The sequence below is a fragment of the Varanus komodoensis genome, unplaced genomic scaffold (assembly GCF_004798865.1).
Source record: "Varanus komodoensis strain SLA01 unplaced genomic scaffold, ASM479886v1 scaffold6_2, whole genome shotgun sequence".
Classification (NCBI taxonomy): Eukaryota; Metazoa; Chordata; class Lepidosauria; order Squamata; family Varanidae; genus Varanus; species Varanus komodoensis.
Window position 1 is genome coordinate 13,652,077 of NW_025336346.1, and position 13,870 is coordinate 13,665,946.

The 13,870-nt window shown below is 39.6% G+C and overlaps 1 protein-coding gene across 2 annotated transcripts in view; it reads right to left on the reverse strand.

The window, feature by feature from the left end:
- FGD3 (FYVE, RhoGEF and PH domain containing 3) overlaps positions 1-13,870 on the reverse strand; it is a 44,141-nt gene that overhangs the window by 17,887 nt on the left and 12,384 nt on the right. For both annotated transcript variants that reach the window (XM_044451422.1, XM_044451423.1), the window contains exons 5-13: positions 13,267-13,423; positions 10,374-10,512; positions 8,194-8,252; positions 5,449-5,595; positions 3,693-3,785; positions 2,641-2,720; positions 2,322-2,352; positions 1,383-1,484; positions 337-399 (exon numbers count right to left, since the gene is read on the reverse strand). In XM_044451422.1, the coding sequence (XP_044307357.1) occupies positions 337-399; positions 1,383-1,484; positions 2,322-2,352; positions 2,641-2,720; positions 3,693-3,785; positions 5,449-5,595; positions 8,194-8,252; positions 10,374-10,512; positions 13,267-13,423 (871 nt within the window). The remainder of the gene's footprint in view (positions 1-336; positions 400-1,382; positions 1,485-2,321; positions 2,353-2,640; positions 2,721-3,692; positions 3,786-5,448; positions 5,596-8,193; positions 8,253-10,373; positions 10,513-13,266; positions 13,424-13,870) is intronic.

A 13,870-nucleotide genomic window follows, 5' to 3' on the forward strand; every position in this document is an offset into this window, starting at 1 on the left:
AGCAGGGCATTGCACCCTAAAAAAAACCAACCATTTTTCAGTAGCATTCAAAGCAAGAATAAAAATTTTTGCCAGCATAGGACCTTGTATTTCCAAAAGAAGCAAATCATACAGTTTTACTTTAGAAAACGGGTCAGGGTACCTTTAGAAGTGATTTTAAAAAGATAAATTTTTGTAAATAAAATCCAAAAAGAGAATACTGGCAAGTGAATTACTGTGACCAGAACAGGTTTCTTTCTTTTTCTTTTGCATACTTTCTTTCTCTCTCTGCCCCTGCTCAAAAACAAAGCATCTAACCATTTCCTTTAATGAAGCACCAGTCTCCCAATTGCTTACCCCACCAGATGTGCTGCTTCCATCTGTCCCTGGCATCGATTCCACAGAACTTGTGCTTGCTATCTGGTGGGGAAGACACAATTAAATAATTTCAGTACTGAGGTTGTCTTCAAGGATTCTAAGTTATATTAGTTCAAAGAAGAGCACTTTCAAGTGAGAATCACAGTGTTTCTAAATAAAATTACTGGGCTCTCCAATAATTCCATTTTATTAGCCCTTGTGCTGGCCAAGAACCACTGGGAAGAGTTACAAAGGTGGCTATGTCAGTGCAACATCAAACCCTTCTTGTGCTGACCTGGCACTTGCAACCTGACCCAGAATCATAGTGCAGCATTGCTACACTCACACCGGATACCAGATTATGTAACAGCATTACAAAAATCTACCATTCCTCATAAAATGGTAGAGGAAAGTTCCAACAGCTAAAAGGCTTTTCAACTACTATGGAGCCAGTATGACTCTCAGGTAATATTTGCTAGTAAGCTTTTAAGAGACCTCATAATAGATTTGCTCCATCTAACACAGAGTTACAAGAGATGAGTAACCATAACTGGTGATCATTTCCTCACCCTCTTCCTCCAAGGACCTCACATTTTATCATTTTTCCAAGCTGAGGATTGTGCTTGACTGCAACAAAAGCAAATTGTCTAAGGAGCCAGCGAACGGCTTACCCAAGTATGGATTCAAATCCCAGTTCCAATGACCATCCAAACACTGTAGCTATTATACCACATCAGTAACAATAGTGCACAAAATGGAACATTTTGGGTCTAACATAATGTAAAAACACCATACTAAAAGTGCTCAAAAGCTAATGATTCTATTTGTATACAGATCATGACAGTGCCTCTTTAGCAGTACACTAATGATTGAATTATCTTGTGAGCACTTGTGGGAAACATTTGAAAGTAAACCAAATGATGATAAAGGCCTTCAGAAATGCTACAAAGATAGGCTGCGTATCAAAAATGAAAACTGCAAACTTTGGTCAGCAGCAGAGACTGAAATGCATCACCGAAAGAGCCCATGGAATTCTCCTCACTTACTGATGAATCTGGGAGAGGCTCATCTTCTTGAGAAAAGGAGCTATTAAATGCCCTAAAGGTTTCACTGTTCTGCTTGTGTTTTTCTATTGTTGCTTGAATGACCTGGAATAAAATGTCAAGAAAAGTTATGTGTAAAAGTAACCAGCAGTTTCTGGAAATTCTAGGTTAGACAATAACACCCTCCATGTATATTTTGAAAGGTATCGGTGGTAGATGTCACTGCTTAAAATGTGATTCCTACTAAACTGTTTTGGGTGCCCCTTCACATTTTTAGTTCTCTGATTGAATACATATATAGACATTCATGTAGCATTTCTAAACCATTGATAACCGATATACCTGAAAACAGACATGGTATACACAAGCTGAGGCTGCACGTTCTGCCAGAGGGGTGAAAGGTCTTGTGCCAAGGACACAGACAAATGACAAGGCAGACCTAACAGTTCCCAGCTCCAGAGCGCCATCTTCCTTTCCAATGATCAAACATGTGTGAGGCTATAGCATCCGTGCGATCGGGGCCTTCTTGGGCTCTCGTCTTTGGGTCTCCATCTTAATGAGAGAAGAGGCTCCTTCTGTTATGGAATCTGCTTTAATGTAATTTTGGCATCAAGAGAACAGCTTTTTATTTTGTCTTCTAGATGTTGCTTCTGGACAACCACATGTTGGGGATTACATGAGCCGAGCCAGCTGGAGCTGGTGGTCAGACTAGAAGGCACTTATTACTTGCTTTTTTTTCTATGTTTCTATTTTCTTCTTGTTTCACAAAGCTTTGATTATCTTTCCATCACTGAACTGTTGTTCTTATGGCAAGCTTCCCTGAAAATTTTTTGCAGAGTGGAGTAAAAATGCTAAGGTATCTTCTTTGTTAGTAAAGAGGAATAGCAAAAATGGCTTCCGTTCAATGGACAAAAGTAGGCAGCAAAATATGATTATATTAACCTGAATCCATTCTTTCTTCTCTTCTTCTGTCCTAAAATGAGAAACAAAGACAAGTTTGCTTTCCTTACTGCAGTTTCAATAAGTTAGTGCACAGACAGAGACATTTCTAGTGCAATATTTCCAGCAGCAAGTTTAATATCTGAAATGTTATAGGCAAACATCACACAGCTATTGATCTCTATAGAAAATTATGAAAATTCATGATCTTTTGCTAAAATGGGATATGCCAAATCTAAATTGATTCTGGAAGGACCAAGGCTGGGGAAGTTAAGTGCTTCTTGTTCAAAATAAGTGGATATATACAGAACAAATTCTGTACCTTGTTTGTAGTTCCAATGATCTCTTTTTTCCAGTTATTGAGAATGTATGGGCTGCATTTTGCTTGACAATTTCCTGGACCTAGAAAAACCAAGTCAGTATTTTGGCATTTGTAAAAGTTGAAATCCTATATCTACCAAATAATTCTTCACATTTTCTAAATGAATAGGAGCAAAAAGGGTGAACCAAGAACTAAGTACATGGTGAATTACTTTTTCACTTTCCCCTGTTATGGGCTGGATCCAGGCTGGTGCTCTTTGAACTCAGAGCTCTTTTCATTCATGGAAGGAAGTAGGATCCAGCCAAGTCTTCCCAAGAAATGGATGGGGTGCTGATTTTCTCCAGCTCCACCTTGTCTCTGAAGCATCCAGGGCCACCTCCACTCTGCTTGACAGGATCCCCTGCTTCTCCAGAACATTGAAAGTGGCACTAGGGATTGCAGGAGAAGGGAGCATCATGGAATGCTGTTGCCATGCCCTCTTCCTCCAATGCCCACAAACCAATAACTCTGCTGCCATATGAAGTACAAGCAAGGATCTCTAAATGTGAGCAGTAAAAGCGATTGCTACAAGCTGCTTTGAATCTAATCCATCTTGTATTTGTGCTCAGCCTGGACCTGGAGAAGGGAATGGATGTGGCCTCCACCATATTTCAATTCAGCGATAAGGCATATAGCTCAGCAGCTTTTCATTAGCATGGAGGATGCTGCTTGTTTTGCGGCCTTTCCCAAGCAGGTGCTTCCAGATGACTTGGACTACAATTCCTATCAACCGTATACAAGACCAGCATTGTCTGTGCTGCCTGAGGATGTGGGGGCCTGTACTGTGACAGATCTGGAGCGCAGCAGATTTGGGAGGGCCACATTAAAACATGCCAAACTGCCCCTTTTAATTTTCTGCAAACAAAGCACAGTTAATGCTGCCAGCATTTTACCTTGCTTAAGCATTTGGGAGTGGTCAGACTGCTTATTTTTCAGTTAAGAGACATTCTGTGACGAGACTGCAAAATTCTAGAAAAACAATGAGCATAAAAGCAAGAAAACAAGATACAAACCTGTAACCCTGCAATATCGATCTTTTCTCGAACACTGAATTTCTGTCCCATCAATCTCAGCTTTGGCACACAGTACAATATCATGCTGTTAAACTGCAATTGACAGAAAATTCTTATTATTAATAGCATGTAGGAATCAGCTCAATATTTATCCACAAGGTTATATGGTTTATCAGTTATGCTAAATAGTCATATTTTATTTAATTTATTCAAGAACGTTGGAACAGAAATATTTGCGCTATTAACAATATTTCTTTTCACACTGCTAAGGGAAATGTATCAGAACCTGAGTCTAATGATATTTCAGCGGGAGATTGAGAAAAGTCTCATTTTTGCTCTAAATACTATGAATTCAGGCCTAAATACTCTCCTTTTTTCAAGCTAGGAGTCTTTCTTGACTACATTGCTAACAGAACAATTCTATGTGCTTTTGAGACATGCAATAAATCAGCATGCTCTCCAATGCCTGCGAGTATTCTATCCATATTCTTTCAACCAAGGATATATGGACTTCATTAAATCAATTGTGCCTGCATTTTTAAAGCATCTTTCATTGCACTGTCTGCTTATTGACGGAATCTGATTTTGTACAAAATTCACTGCTTTTTTGCAGCCCCAAACCAGCTGGCTTCCTGCACTCAAGGAAAAAAACGGAAATTCTCTACTCACTGATGAATGTCTGTTTTCCTCTAGGGAAGGAGGTCAGCCAACCTCATTCCAGATGACTTCTACAGAAGCCTCAACAACCTTGCGCACACCTGAAGATCATCTGAAGAAGTCAAATGGGCACTGACAAACACTGGCTACCTCAGATAGGACATGGATTTGTAGGAAGAATAAACTGGCAAAACTGGGGAAGGCCCCACATCCAGGAAAAACCAAGATGGAAACTGCCTTCTCGCAAATTATCTGACCTCCTTCATGCAAGAAGAACAGAAGTTCAGCAGAAAGTAATGAATTTCCATTTCTCCTTTGAATTGACTTTTTCCACTCCCAGCCTCTAGTCTTGCTATTTGTCCTCCCTCTACCATTTTGCCTTGCTATTTCTTCCTCACATCCAGCCTCCAGCCCTGCTATTTATCTCCCCATTACCTCTTTATCTGTTTCTTTCCTTCTAACCATGCTGTTTCTCTCCATCCTTCCCATCTCTCTCCCTCCTCTCCGTTCCTAGCCCTGCTTCTATCCATTTCTAGCCCTTTTCCTGATTCAGCCACAGAAACAGAGTGCCTGCTCAGGTAGCAGGAAACAGGTATATCAGGTGGGGAATGGTGTGGGAAGCCATATGGAAAACCACTTCTTTCCTTTGGGGGCTGGGGGCATCATCCTTTCCTTTGCAGCCGGAAAAACGTGCATCTTGACAAGATGAAAAGCATCATCCTATGTAGGCTTCCTCAGAATTTCTCAGTAATTCTCACTGTGTTCCACAGAAATGTGCATAGAATTGCAACCTTAAATAGATATTTTGCTGTGGGATCAAATATGTGGATTAACTGGCATGCCACTCCTTTGCTTCCATTCAGTTACATAGCTGAATTGCTTGTCTTTTGGTAGCCATGATGTATCAAGCCATATCTTCTGTGGGTGCCTTTTTGCGGTGGTGCCCACAGCCATGCACCATGGGTGAAAATGTTAGGGAGCCCTATTCTAATTCACAATGGGGAAAAAATGCTCACACACAAATCCTAGCAGATGTTTTTCTTCTACAAATTCTGTTTAGCACTATAGAACTTTATTTCAAAGAAACCAAATGACTCACCAGAAATAGATACCTATCCTGAGCTGTGCCATTTTTTGCTGACAGTTTCTGAATGTGGCCCTCTTTAATCAATTCATTGGCTGGATTAACAATATCCTCCTCTCCTCCAAGTCGCTCATAGACTTCTAAGAGCTTGTGCATCTTTTCCTGCAAACACAAAAGGAAATGTCAATTCAGCTACCAACTCATTTATAATTAACACTTAACAGAAAAAAATAATTCATTTAAATAATGGGAAAAATCTTGTTAGCTACTGGATGAGGCTCCAATATTTATAACCTTGTCGTCTACCTGCAAGTATCCAGAATTGCTTATGAAAAAAAACACAATAAAAGAAAAAACACACAATATAAAGATGTGGTTTTTCACAGAGGTAAAGGCAACCTGCATGAAAACAGAATGCATTCTAGCAGAGCAAAACTCTTCTGTTAGCATCCTCAGTCTTTTGGTCTGCTCTTGATTAGGCTGCTGTATCACACATTGCCAGAGAATACCAAAATGTTCCTTCTAACATCCAAAACCCTAGCAAGGGAGAGAATAAGTATGGGTTTGCACAATCTCTGTAGCTCACCTTGGTGGGCTTGCAGCACATGCCATTTCGAATATTTAAGCGGTGGCAATCAAGTAGTCAGGCATTGTGGGCTATATGGGGGGTGAGGGAGTATTTTCTATTTTCAAAGAGAAAGTATCCATTGCTTCTTTGACCCAAGAGGCAGGTTGTGGTGCAACATGGGATGTATTTTGGACCCTGCATGATCTAAGCTAATTCTGGCTACAATCCCATGAAAACCTGACTGAGGACAAATCCCACTGAATGTACATCTAAGAAAACACACATAAGATTGCTCTCTAACATCTCATGCACTCCACTTTTGCTGTCTAGCTTGCACTTTCCTATATTATTTATTTATTTATTTATTTATTAAAACATTTTTATGCCGCCCCATTCGCCGAAGCCTCGGGGCGGCTTACAACATAGATAAAACAAGTTAAAATCCATATAAAATAATCTTAATTAAAACTCACATTATAAAATAAGCCGCCCTGGCCAGATAAAATTCAATTGTATTTAGCATTTAAAATGTTGCTTAAAACCAAGTTGCTATATACTTGGTTACTCAGAAATAAATCTCACTGAATTGGGCAGGACTTACTTTTGCTGACCAGAAGCTAGGATTATTTTACAGTATTCTTCAGTATTAAGTATAATATTGTAGGCTTGACTATAAACAACATGGGGAGCGAAATGTCACCCACAGGAAATCCTTTTAAATGTTCTTAGTGCAGTTTTAAACTATCTTCCCAGGAGCCAGGTAAAAACAGCCTTTCAGAAGTAGATCAAATTGAGGTGATATCAGCTTGCCTTCATGAGCATTAGCATTGAGAAAAGCTAAAAAATTGCAAAACCTCTGCACAGTACTTTGCAGGAAGTGCCATTTCCTGTGGCTGTCACAATACTGTCAGGCCCCAACAGATGCCAGAAGCTGAGCTGGCCTAAAAGCTACCTAGTAAAGCTTAAAGTAGAGGTGGGCAACTTGTGGCACCCCTACATCCTGGCCTAAATTCCCATCATCCGTCACCACTGGTTACCCTTGGCACCATTGGAGGGTGGCAAATTGCCTATCCCAGGCCTAAAGATCTGTCTTCAAGGTCTAACCCATCACCTGTTTTTCAGCACAGCCTGACTTCAGAACTTCCCAGTTTTCTGCCTCAGCAACCTTTTGCCTGATTAAGCTAGGCTATCTCTGTCTTTACTCTGAACCATATGCAAGAACATTCTTACCTAATGCACTTGCTTGCTCTAAGTTATTTCCTGAGAAGCCCAATGCTCAAACATGTAAATCCAGGATTTGTATCACTATGGACTAGATAGGCCTTTGGTCTGATCCAGCATGGCTCTTAGGATACATCCTTTCATTACTGAAAATAGCTAATCCATTACTGCTACATATCTTCACAACTTGTAAGGTCTCCAATTATGAGCAAGCTGGCCCTACAAATGCTTTCTTAATGGTAGACCAATGTCCTTTAATTTGGATTTATCTCACATTTTGCCTGTCAAGAGACACTGTAAGGATCAACTTCAGAAATAAGTTTTGTGAAGAACCGTATGTTTCATTCTAACAGATGATTTATCTAATATCAAGAATACATCCTGATCCCTAAAGGCATGCTAGAAGAACAAAAACAGCTACATCATATGATTATCTAGTTCATGTATGACCAAATTCTCATGGTCGTATGTGAGCACACCACCCAAGCATGGGTCTGCCCTCCACCATACATAGGACAGCAAGTGTAACAATGGGTCACATGGCTGAACTGGCCACCTTAGGCTACAGTGCTGTACACCCTTATTTAGAAGCAAGTCTACATGAACTCAGTGGCACCTAATTTTTAAAAGCAGCCATGTGTAGGATCCTGTGGTTAATGTGCAAGTACTATAACTGAAGCTTTCATGTATGACAAAACACCTACAAAAGAATGTAAGAGACTAACTACATATATAATTGATATTTAATAGGTGCCAGTGGACAAAAGGACCAGAAACAACATACACAGAAAATAAATATACTGAAGTAGTTTAGGTCAAGCTAAATACTTTAGCCTGACATAAACCAGAAACTTTCAATCCATATGAAAACCAACATTAAGACATGTGGTAATGAGAAAATCATTGGTTCAAATAAGCTTCTCAGTGAATGGCTCAGAAGATGACAATAATGCTACACAGTTTCCACTCACCATCTTTCGGATGGCTGCATTTGAATGGTTTGCTGCAGTTGAAATGAGCTCCAGTGATTCTGCAATACAGGCATCAGTGGTTATACGTTCTTAAAATGGTTATCAGTTAATAGTGCAGTTTTCATATCCATGTTGTGAACAACCTGGCTTCAAAATTACCACTGCACACAAATTACTTTCGTAAAAGGAAAGACCCTTTGCACCATATTCCTGTCCTTGATCACCCTGATCAAGGGTGCGTGCAAAAGCATTCCATTTAATAGGCCAGGATCTTTTTAACAAGTCTGATAAGCAGTACACAATGGACAAGGAAGTCAAGGAAAAATAAGTTTTATATAAGTCAGTTGTCAAGATCCAATAAATTGCTACGAGCAGTAGAGCATGTTAAACACAACCAGTTATTTAACTCAGGAACAGCCTATAGCTTTATACAACTTCCTAGTTATGCTTGCAAAACAGAAATTTCTGTTCCTTAATTTGTGGTCAGGCTTAATGTAGGCTGTTTAATGTGCACCCCCAGCTTCACTCTCTTCTCCACAGCTTCTCACTCTGTGCTTTTTCAGGTCACACACTTCCCTGGCACATACCTGATCAAGTTGTTTCCCATGTAATGCTAAACCATGGGTTAGTGCTATGCTAATGACCCAGAATAAACCCGAGTGCAGTACCAGACTTGTGTACTCCTCCACTTTCTTGTGGCAGACTTGATTCTCACTTATTGTTGCATGTGAATCAGTCTGTAATCAAGCCAGTTTTAAACCATGCCATGTTTACCAGAGTTTGTTTTAAGTCATAACCGCTGGTTTGTACATACCAGAGGGAAGCATGCGAGCCAGATGCTATGTTCAGGCTCATACAAGTTGGCTTGGGCAATATCAAACCATGGTTTAGTGTCACATGCAAAACCAGCCCATTTTGAAATTGACTCTAGTCAGTGCTTTTCCACAGTGAATCAGGATCACTATAACATTACTCATTCCTCTGCACCTGAACTTTGGTTTGCTGGAGGGAAAGCACAAGGGATTCATGCCTTGTTAGAGTTAGAGTAAATTAGCCATACAACTATGCTCAGTCAGATTGAGCCTGCAATAGGATGTGGTGGAAGCTTTGCTTTTGCGTTCCATCATATACACAGTCCATATGTTTGAGAGGGATTGAGAATATGTGAACTCACCAGTAAAATGTTATACAGCAAAAATAATTCATCTAATAATTTGCCTAATCGTTCATCTAGCAGGAAAAACAATAGCTAGCTACAAGGTCATTTACAATGTTCAGTGCTCTCACAAAATCTCCCAACTCTTTAAGTTTACAGTCTCACCAAATCAGAAGCTTTCTCTTCTCTTATAAAGGTTGGGTGGAAAACAGCTTTGTTACTTGAGCCAAAGATGAGTGGAAAAAAGTATTGGTTTCACATTTTTATATGAACTCAATCAATGTGCATTACCCAGAACCATACGTGGATCTGAAAACAATTAGTGGCGTGAAATCCATACATTTCTGTTTCTAAGTTTCACAAAACAGTTTTCAAAAACATGCACACATATGAAAAACGTGCCCTGGAAAATGTGTACATCTGAAGAATGTATAAAAATGTGCTTCAGCCAGTGGGGACATGCATACAAAAAGGCGTACATTAAAACAAATGCACAATTTGCATGCTTTGAAAGACACACAAAATCATATTTACGAACATCTGTGCAAACAAAAAGAAAAGAAAAAGGGGGGGGGGTGCTCAAAATCTGATGAAGAACCAGAGCGAACAAGCCTAATGCAGGAAAAATGAGCATCTGAAAAAAATCAAAATTCACAGATTTGACTGTATTTACCTTGAGCAGCTGAAACATCACCATGCATTTCCTGTGTCACCATGTTAGTTCAACCAATTGAAGCCAGAAGCTTCACTACCACAAGCACAATATAACATAGATCCAAGGACTATCAAGAGTGTATACCACTTACACCCCAAGGCCTTGACTCCTTTTGGTTTCACAAGCTTATGATCCAAGTCAATTGATATTATGTTATTTTTAGGGGGGATTGATTAGAAGAAAAGGAGAGAAGGGTCTGATTCTTACAGGTTTTAAAACATGCAATATGTTTCACAGATACTCCATTCACTCTTGAATGCAACTCTACAGAATAAACTGGTCATTCCTAACCATGTGGAATGTACATACTTTCAGCATCTTTCCTGTCTGGTGACTCTCCAGGAAGTTTTTTAAGATAATCCTTCAGGAGAAGCTCATAGCGTGGAATTCTCTGTACAGGTTCCAGCATGTGATGCTGTAATGTCAGGTTTCCACATATTTCTTGTTTCTGTAACCCAGGAAAAAAATGGTTCTGGCTGATTTTTGTTTTTATAAATGTCATATCCATGTATTCAAATCATTTAATGAAGTAGATACTGCTACGCTTTAATCTGCAAAACCGACTGGGATAGCAGACAGATGCTTTCAGTAGATCATTGTGCTTCAGTAATCAGGCTTAAAAAATATCCTGAAGATGGTGACAATAATTACTAGGTAAAATATAAGCAAACAAACCAACCCTATGGGATACTTTTAGACATACAAATACCAAAACCAAAGAGATAAGGACGGTGAAAGCATGTATTATACACCACACTGAAAGTAGGCCCAGCATCATAGTCAGTTTCTCCCTGGCCAATACCCTAATTTCTAAGACAAGGTCTTGTGGGCACGGTCCAGGGCCCTAGCGATGCTCAGGCTGGAAGAGATGCTGAGAACATCAGGGAAGCAGAACTGCAAACTCCATTGTGTTCCTTTAGTCAGAGTGATCTTATGATGGAAGTGAGCTTAAAATGCAAAAGTGCACATGCTCAGGCCATTTAGTCTATCATGGTTGGCAAGCACTCTAATATATAGTTAGAGAATGGAATGGCAGTTGTGAGGAAAGAGAAAGTTAACTTTGTACTTTGAAATCAATGTAATATACAAGGTGGTCTAAAGGGGGTGCATGAGACACTTGGGTAATATCCAAGGTTAGTCTTATGTAGAGCAGATCCATTGAACTGAATGAGCCTTAGACGCAAGTTGGCTGCTCTACCAGGGTGTACTCTATGTAGGAATACCACTGGACAGTACCCATTATATTCGGGGTTTAAAATTATCTAGCTGCACCACCAAGCAGACTTTAATCAATGCAGTGGGCATGTCAAACAGAAACCCACTTTTTTCTTAACCAGCTTGTAGTGCAGGACAGTAAGGCAGCATATGCTGGACAACCCCACAAGCCTCAGTACGTTACACATTTAGAACAAAATGAGATAATGAACACTCATTGTTTTGTATGAAATTTAAGAAACATCTGCATCAGAATGCAAAGCTTAATCCTAATCCTTGTATTCAGATACCATAATCAACATCACCAACCTGCAAGAAGGAACTTGGTGGATCTGACAACCATTAGGATACAGTTTTGACACTTAAATGTAAGGCAAGTCAAAGGGAACTTGCATTATAAGCTAATCAATACTCATGATTCATGATGCGATTTTTCATGTAATCTCAGAGTCATTACCAATGACATTATTACAAATACCCCACACAAAGCATCTCAAGAGTCCTGCATGAAATCTTATAGGCAGTAGCAATCACTGATGAGTGATGATCCATTTATGCATGAACACACCATTTTTAGTTGTACACTGCACTGTGAGATCAAAGGTCAAAGAATGACATTTCTCTCCTAGAAATTCATTTCCTATTAATGGCTATGCATAGACTGCAATGCAACCTGGAACTCAACCAGGGTAAGGTTCCTGGATTTCATGGCAGACCAAAGCAAATTTGACAAAACTGTTCTGCCCTGTTTGACCCATATGAATTCCACACACACCTCTGTGAACTGCTGTATAGTAAACAAGGAGCGGAATTCCCATCCTATGCCAGAGTGAATATTCAGATTTCAGCAGGGTGGAAAGGAATTTCAGTAGCTACAAGGCATGACTCAACAAGGTCCAGAGACACACTTCAGGATGCATTCAAAATTCAATTAGGGGAGAAAAAAGTACTTTAAGAGTATTTGTTGCCATTTGGATTTTATCCATTTTCCACTATTATTAATACTGCTATATATATAGTACATATTAGTACTATAGTGTTAGTACTATATTTGCAATATTAAAATTAATGTTAACATAGCACAGAAAGGAGCATCCTTTTATAGAAAATCCTTTCTAACATGCATACCTAGTAAATATGTCCATTTTGTTTATCATCATCATCACTGCATTTATACCCCACCTTTCTTCCTTTTGCAATGAACTCAGGTTGGCTTGCAAGGTTCTCCTCTCTATTTCAGCCTCACACCAACCCTGTGAGGAAGGGGAGTCAGTGACTCAAGGTCAGCCAGCAAACTCCATGGCTGAGGGGATCTAGAACCTAGATCTCCAGAGCTCCAATCCAGCACTTCAGCCACTATTGTACATTGGCTCTCAGACATGAACTAGGTATATATCACTATTCATTATGTGCATGACCAACCGATAAGCTGGGCAGAGATCTAGCTGCTCTAGAGGAATAATTATTTGTGGTCTGGATCAACCTTGCCGTCTGTAGAATACGCTCTTGACTCTTTGCTGGTGGCTACATATGCAGAGCCACTGGCAAGTACAGAACGTCCTATGAGTGCTGGATGGGGCTTTTTCTTCTAGTTTCACTCCTGCCTAATATGTCAACAGGATATGGACTGTGAGCTTTATATCTGAAAAATCTCTTCTTCCTGTATATACCTGCCCATAAGTTATCATCATCTTTTGAGGTACAGTCAAGAGAATGTAATTATGTGTAAGGCAGGGTGTTTTTGAGCAACACACAGGCTATGGAATCCCTTCCCAAAGGAGATTAGAATGGCCCCATTCCTGATGTTTTTAGCAGGCACACGTGTGTCATCTACCTGGCTTTTTCTTTGAGATGAAATCTTTTAACTCTACTTGCCTTGGTATTAACAGTCTGTTTTAATTGCAGCTTTTGTTTTGTTAATTATCTTGGAGGGCCTTGTCAAGGCCAAAATAGCATATAGAAGTACATCTGTATTTACTAAATATACCTGTATATTTTGAATGATATCTTTAAAAGGAGATGATCTCTGTATCCATGTGTTCACCATGTCCATTGCTCTGTCAAAATTCTTTACATATTCTCCATACATCTTCAGAAATGGAGCAAGTTTTTGAAGGATATCTCCTAGTCTTGGGTTGGTATTCCTATAGCAAAAGCCAAACACAAAGACATAAACAGGAAAAAATTGAAGCTCACATAAACTGGGAAGCATAATCCTGCTTGCACCCAAGCCACACTTTTTGCAAAAGAAATGTTTAGATCTAAATTCCATTCACAGAAAGCTTTTGGTCCAGCAGAAAGAACCTACAGAATGAAGGTGGATGTGATTTCTGCTTCTGCAGCTCTCAACATCACTGTTCTGGAGGGTCCTCCAATGCAAAGGAAGCATCCTGGATCCAAGCCATTTCCAAACAGCCAGCTTGACATGCTTTATTTATTTATTTACCACCTAATAGGCAAGGAACTCTATTACAGAAATTAATCTGGTGTGTGTGTTACAGACAATATAAATTGAATGGTTAGTGTTCATTATAAGCAGCCACTGTGCACACTCACCATATTTCATATAATCAGTTCACAAACTGGCACAT